Source organism: Penaeus japonicus, unplaced genomic scaffold (assembly GCF_977035675.1).
Source record: "Penaeus japonicus unplaced genomic scaffold, GWHDUDI00000001_assembly GWHDUDI00000003, whole genome shotgun sequence".
Classification (NCBI taxonomy): Eukaryota; Metazoa; Arthropoda; class Malacostraca; order Decapoda; family Penaeidae; genus Penaeus; species Penaeus japonicus.
The window spans coordinates 49,864,052-49,871,551 of record NW_028234405.1 but is presented as its reverse complement, the minus strand read 5'-3'; the positions used below and the strand labels follow the sequence as shown (position 1 = coordinate 49,871,551).

The 7,500-nt window shown below is 37.9% G+C and overlaps 1 protein-coding gene across 1 annotated transcript in view; it reads left to right on the top strand.

The window, feature by feature from the left end:
• Positions 1–1,899: 1,899 nt before the first annotated feature.
• LOC122247836 (uncharacterized) overlaps positions 1,900–7,500 on the top strand; it is a 6,667-nt gene continuing 1,066 nt past the window's right edge. Inside the window, exons 1-2 of the mRNA XM_043007473.2 lie at positions 1,900–2,101; positions 3,584–7,500. The exon at positions 3,584–7,500 is cut by the window's right edge and continues 1,066 nt beyond it. Of these exons, the coding sequence (XP_042863407.2) occupies positions 3,947–6,907 (2,961 nt within the window). The 5' untranslated portion in view covers positions 1,900–2,101; positions 3,584–3,946 and the 3' untranslated portion in view covers positions 6,908–7,500. The remainder of the gene's footprint in view (positions 2,102–3,583) is intronic.

The window sequence follows — 7,500 nt, the reverse complement described above, 5'->3', positions numbered from 1 at the left end:
AGGAAATCAGGATCCGTTCTATCCTCAGAAGAAGAAGGAAATCAGGATCCATTCTATCCTCAGAAGAAGAAGGAAATCAGGATCCGTTCTATCCTCAGAAGAAGAAGGAAATTAGGATCCGTTCTATCCTCAGAAGAAGGAAATCAGGATCCATTCTATCCTCAGAAGAAGAAGGAAATCAGGATCCGTTCTATCCTCAGAAGAAGAAGGAAATCAGGATCCGTTCTATCCTCAGAAGAAGAAGGAAATCAGGATCCGTTCTATCCTCAGAAGAAGAAGGAAATCAGGATCCGTTCTATCCTCAGAAGAAGAAGGAAATCAGGATCCATTCTATCCTCAGAAGAAGAAGGAAATCAGGATCCGTTCTATCCTCAGAAGAAGAAGGAAATCAGGATCCGTTCTATCCTCAGAAGAAGAAGGAAATCAGGATCCGTTCTATTCTCACGAGAAGGAAATCAGGATCTATTCTATCCTGAGGAGAAGAAGGAAATCAGGATCCGTTCTATCCTCAGAAGAAGAAGGAAATCAGGATCCGTTCTATCCTCAGAAGAAGAAGGAAATCAGGATCCGTTCTATCCTCAGAAGAAGAAGGAAATCAGGATCCGTTCTATCCTCACGAGAAGGAAATCAGGATCCGTTCTATCCTCAGAAGAAGAAGGAAATCAGGATCCGTTCTATCCTCAGAAGAAGAAGGAAATCAGGATCCGTTCTATCCTCAGAAGAAGAAGGAAATCAGGATCCGTTCTATCCTCAGAAGAAGAAGGAAATCAGGATCCGTTCTATCCTCAGAAGAAGAAGGAAATCAGGATCCGTTCTATCCTCACGAGAAGGAAATCAGGATCCGTTCTATCCTCACGAGAAGGAAATCAGGATCCGTTCTATCCTCAGAAGAAGAAGGAAATCAGGATCCGTTCTATTCTCACGAGAAGGAAATCAGGATCTATTCTATCCTATCCCCAGAAGAAGAAGGAAATCAGGATCCATTCTATCCTCAGAAGAAGAAGGAAATCAGGATCCGTTCTATTCTCACGAGAAGGAAATCAGGATCTATTCTATCCTATCCCCAGAAGAAGAAGGAAATCAGGATCCATTCTATCCTCAGAAGAAGAAGGAAATCAGGATCCATTCTATCCTCAGAAGAAGAAGGAAATCAGGATCCGTTCTATCCTCAGAAGAAGAAGGAAATCAGGATCCGTTCTATCCTCAGAAGAAGAAGGAAATCAGGATCCGTTCTATTCTCACGAGAAGGAAATCAGGATCTATTCTATCCTCAGAAGAAGAAGGAAATCAGGATCCGTTCTATCCTCAGAAGAAGAAGGAAATCAGGATCCGTTCTATCCTCAGAAGAAGAAGGAAATCAGGATCCGTTCTATCCTCACGAGAAGGAAATCAGGATCCGTTCTATCCTCAGAAGAAGAAGGAAATCAGGATCCGTTCTATCCTCAGAAGAAGAAGGAAATCAGGATCCGTTCTATCCTCAGAAGAAGAAGGAAATCAGGATCCGTTCTATCCTCAGAAGAAGAAGGAAATCAGGATCCGTTCTATCCTCAGAAGAAGAAGGAAATCAGGATCCGTTCTATCCTCAGAAGAAGAAGGAAATCAGGATCCGTTCTATCCTCAGAAGAAGAAGGAAATCAGGATCCGTTCTATCCTCAGAAGAAGAAGGAAATCAGGATCCGTTCTATCCTCAGAAGAAGAAGGAAATCAGGATCCGTTCTATCCTCAGAAGAGGAAATCAGGATCAGTTCTATCCTATCCTCAGAAGAAAGAAATCATGATCCGTTCTATCCTCAATTAAGAAGGAAATCAGGATCCGTTCTATCCTCACGAGAAGGAAATCAGGATCCGTTCTATCCTATCCTCAGAAGAAGGAAATCAGGATCCATTCTATCCTGAGGAGAAGGAAAAGCACAATAACCGACGACTCGTGATGTCAACACTACGAGACGCTCGGCCGAAATATCTTCACAATCTCTTCAAAATGTACAATTGAGTGAATTAACTCTATTCACTCGAAGTTCCTATATCACCGGAAGTATATATAGAGTCTTTGGAGACTAAAGAACTTGGTGGTAATGCTTGCTGAATAGGAGATAATTGGGTGAGATACGTGTCTTAATTTTTTTTTTTTTTTGACGTTTTTTTAGAGGAAAACAAATTATTTTTGTGATATTCATAGTAATTACACTGAATTCTGATTCTCTACATATCTTGATGAAGACGAAAGTGTCTTTGATAAACAAGGAATTAAAAATAACATTAATTTATAAGGTTATTCTATTCTAAATGTAAGAAGCAGCTGTGATTTTACAAAGGTTTCCATATGCATTTGGTTATACGAACTTACTAAGAGATATGATGCTGTTGGTAATACACAATTGAAATATTGCAGTTGCACAGGTTTCGTTGAGTATTGGTGATCAAGTTGATTTTGAAATTAATTAATTGATGATCCAGCTTCACCAGTTTCTTTTTATTTGTTTCTTGTTTATTTACTTTGTCTTCATTTATTTATCTTTTCTATTCCTCTACCACTTTTTATTTTATATTGTTTTATTGTGTTATGTAAGGAAGTCTTTTGCCGAATAAGCTTGCATGATTTTAGTGGAATTATCGAGAATAGGACCAGAGAAAGAGAAAGATTAATATGATGATTTTTATTAACACATGAAATTAACTGTTAGGTATAGAAATAATATTATAATATCAAGAATATCAAGATTCATAAATAAACCTGGAGTTTGATTTAATTAACATGAATCAGATGGTCATTCTCGAAAAAGGTCTTTAGTTCCTGAGTTAGTAACCCCCCCCCCCCTCCTCCTTCCCCATCCAACAGGCTTGGGGTACCAGTACTAAAATGTGCGTTCAAGTGGGGGTGAATGGGATACAAATCATATAAAATGTGGTATATTTCTGTCTAATGTAAAATTAAAATGTAAAAGATCTGGTTTCTTTGCAGTTTACTCAATTGCACAGTTTCATATTACCTTAAATACTCAACCTCATGAAGTCTCAAGCAATGTGCAACATGAAACAGTCCTTGCATATGCCTGGTAATTAAATTAATAGATAAATATCTGGGATTTTTTTTTTCTCTCTCTCTCTCTCTCTCTCTAATATATGGCTTCCTTACATCATTTGAATTTTTTTTATTAGTCAAGGATGAAGGATGAAAGAGCTGCTGGTAGTATTATATTTATGAATTAGGTATCTTCATTATTTTCAGTGTGCCCTAGAAATGTCATAGATGAAAAGTCTCAGGTTATTAATACCATATCCTTTTCCATACCATTATTGTCAAAACCTAAAAGTTAATCCTGCAATTTATTAATCAAAGTCAATATATCTACACATCATGCAATATTTTAGTGCCTTTTTGCTTTGTGTTGTGTCAGTGATCATGAAGACTCCCCTACATATATTCTAGTAAGATATTCTAACCACTCTCCCAGGCAGGTTATTTTCAAGTAGAGAATTTTGGAGGTTTGTTGTCATATGCCTAAGTACAAAGTGTGGAGGGAGGTGCCAGCAGCACTTGATACCATGTCAATTTTGCTCAAAAGGAAAATTTTCATTCCAGATTGTTTCTTGTACATGGGAAGTTGATTTCAACAACAGCACCAAGGTTCTACTCATCATGTGTCCCAGGAGAGCTAACTTCGACATGCATTTGACTGTCAACTGCAACATCAGTTTGGTGTACTTGCTCATAGTCTTAGGAGCATATATAGTATATAAATACTATTGGGATTATATGCCTGATTTTGGTCATCCTTGGTAGTCAGTAACTTCTATGTCTTGTTTACTTAAGAGTTATGTGATAAGGAGGAAAATGTGTACCTACAATTTTTTATATGTATATGACTGTCGAAGCTGTCCTCATCATCAAATTCAGGTGATGTTGGTGTCCGAAGTATGGCCCGTTTATTAAAATGAAACAAAAATGATGCATAGAGATAAGATATTTCAGTCCAATTCTCCCGTGAAATCAGAAGCCACAGTGAAATTGGAACAGGCAGATGGCAGTGATTATGAGCCTAAAGATGCTGCAGAAGATTCGAAGGGGAGAATTAGATGGGATTTCTCTCATTTTCCTTCTGCCCAAGAAAATTCCATGGGACAGCCAAAGCCAAATAGAACTGGCAGTCATTTAACAGGTGTGAAATCAGAATCTGGTGAGTATACCTGTAATATTTGTGGGTTGGACACCGGCACTGCGTTTCGCCTAAGAAGGCACTCTAAGCTCCATGCCAAGGAGAAAACATATCATTGCCCCTGTTGTGATCCCATCTCTCAGCAGGCATATGAACTAAAGGAACATACTTGTATTTCTATTGATGGGAAATTGTACAACTGTGGGAAGTGTTTTTCCAAATTTTCACAAAAGTCATCCTTAAAGAATCACATGAAGATTCATAATCGAATAAAGGAATTTATATGCGAGGAATGTCCTGCAGCCTTCATCAGTCACCAACAGCTGAAAGTCCACACCATGAAACATACATGTGAAAAGTTTCACCATGATCAGGAATGTGGCAATGGGTTTGCTACTACCACAAGGCTTAGATACCACAAGGTGGCCCATACTGGAGAAAGACCCTACGAATGTAAAGTTTGCGGAGAATCATTTCGAGAAAAGACTACTCTTACAAGCCACAAGTCTGTCCATCTTACCCGCGGCCCTTATAGATGTAATATGTGTGGAGAAGCGTTTCCCAGGATAAATAGTCTTACTCTACATCAGAGAGTTCATCGAACAGATAGCACCTACAACTATGTTGCTCAGAATTGCAAACTAACCAAAAAAACTCTTAAGGAATGTGGTGATATCCTCTATAAGGACACACAAAATGAAAATAATCCCCCGGTAAGGGAAGAAAACTCAAATCAGAAAGAGAAGCGCGAAGGAAGTAGTTTAGACTCGAGGAGTGTTCCTGTACGAAACTCTCAGGGAGAGATCCCCATTTCAAGTACAAATTACACCATGACCAGTCCTAAAGGGCAAGGAGAAAAATATTCAGTTGTTGGAAATGTCTCGAATGTTCCCCATCCCGACATTGTAGAGGAAGCACTAACAACTGGGACCCTACTTGAAAGCCAGGGAGAAGATGGACAAATTTATCTGATTGTTCTTCCCAGAACTATTGCCGGACAGGACTACACACACATTACCTTGCCTTCAAAAATGCCTTCAGTGATGGAATCAGTTTATCAGCAGAATCAAGGTACAGAGGAGAATGATTGTAATTTGCTTATGTGGGACAATGAATTAGATCTTGCAGAAGTTTCTTTCAAACCCGATTCTGAAATATTGCAATCTGAACAGCATAAGAGCAAAGAAAAGTGTGGAGATGAGAATTTGTCTTCAAAGGAAGTTGGAGTACGCTCATGTAATAAAAAACTTGTGTCAGCCAGAGTTAGGCAAAAGGAAAAATCCAAACAGAAAAAAGTGTATACATATGATTGTAAAAACTGTGGGAAAAAATGCAAGAATTCCTCCAGCTATGCCATACACATGCGTACACACACAGGTGAAAGGCCATATTACTGTGGTTTTTGTGGTGTGGGTTTCAAGCAGGTATCTCACTTGAAGAGCCACATACGCATTCATACTGGAGAGAAACCTTACAAGTGTAGCCAGTGTGATGCTGCCTTTAACCAGAGCTCTCAGTTACGTGCTCATTGTAAGGTTTGGCACCAAAGAAAGCTTGAGATAAGAAGAGAGAAGGAGGTCAGCATCAATGCTTGTATTAGAAATTTTTATTGCAAAATTTGTAATAAGACTTTTGTCAATTCATGCTTTAAAAAGCAACACATGAAAACACATATAGATGAATTGCAATATATGTGTAATAAATGTGAGGCCACATTCAAAACAAAAAATAGGTTACAAAGACATGAGCTGTTGCATATACATGACAATTTTAAAATCTGTGAGTTATGTGGACTTCACTTCAAGGATCTGAGCTCGCTGAATCACCATAGATTCGCAATTCATGATCTGTCCAAACAGGAATCAGATGTTACCAAATATCTTGATGATAAGAAATTGAGTGGCAGAGATGAATTATCTGAAACTATCAAAGGTGGTGATTCTAGTGGTTCAGTTGCAAATTCAAGTCTCAGAAGTACGATAGGCAAAGAACAAAGTGGAGGAGAGGGACATGCCTTAGATGACAAGAAATCTTCAGAAAATATTCAGGCACATCCTTGTAAGATATGTAAGAAAATATTTAAACAGAAGACAAACCTAAACACTCACATGAGAGTACATACAGATGAAAGGCCATACAAATGTGATGAGTGTGGCAGTGCTTTTCATCAGATATCTCATCTTAAAGATCATGCAAAGTTACACTCGGGTGAGAAGCCCTTCAAGTGTAGTGAGTGTCTGGCTTTGTTTATTCAATCTTCAGCAGCTAAAACGCACATAAAGAAACACCATGGGGGTCAGGCCTGTGTGATTAAGGATAAAAGAACGCTTGATTTCCTTGCCAGGGAGTCGATTGTCTTGCAAGAAATGCCAAAGGGGGACGACGACAACACAGTCGTGATTAAGATTGAAAAAGATGCATCAGTTTCAGTTGAGGTTGAGCGTGAGAGTAATATGTTGGGAATCATTAAAGAAGATAAAAAAGATGTTGGAGTTCAGAATAAAGATAAAAATGAAGGTTCTGTACATCAGGAGAGTGGAAAGAGTACAGATTTACACCTTGATTGCAAGAAAAATATCAGCAAAATGGAAGAAATGGAAATGGATTTGCCTCGTATGTCAAAAAGGGCAGCTAATTTTTGTACCCTATGCCAAAAGACCTTTAGAAGAGCATCTGCGCTGAAGTTCCATGTGAAAATGGCCCATGAAAACAGAAAGGATAAAGAAGGAAATATTGTCAATGCAAATTAAAAAATTGAATCGGTTGCTGAAGATGACATTGTTCGCTCATTCCCAAATTGATCATATCAGAATAAAAGGGTGCCTGAAGTAGAAGAACATCTTTAAGAAAAACTTTCAGTACTACAGGAGAGTCAAAATTTCAGTCATCACTAGAGTTACCCTGGTTGCTGGAAGAAAACTTTCAGAGATGTGACAGGAAATGAAACTAGATAACATCCACAGCTTTAGATGAAAGAAAAATAATTAGACCTCAAAGGATGCACAAGTGTGAGACATTTGATTAATAAAATTGATGACATGAAGATGCAGTGATTATTATGGAATGTATTGATGTTACCTTGAAAAGATTAGAGTTTTTTTGTTTTTTTTTTCTTTTTTTCTTCTTTTTTCTTTTTTCTTTTTTCTTTTACTGTTGAGGATGTATTACAGTAGTTACTTTCTCTTTAGAAAAGGAATTCATTGTTGTTGTTATATTTTATATCTAAAATGTGCAATTTATTTATTATGTATTATATCCACTTAGTTTTGAGTGTGACCAAAGCAGATATAAGATCATTATCTTTTGGTGGTTTCCGACAATCAGAATGCTAATGCAGCATAAC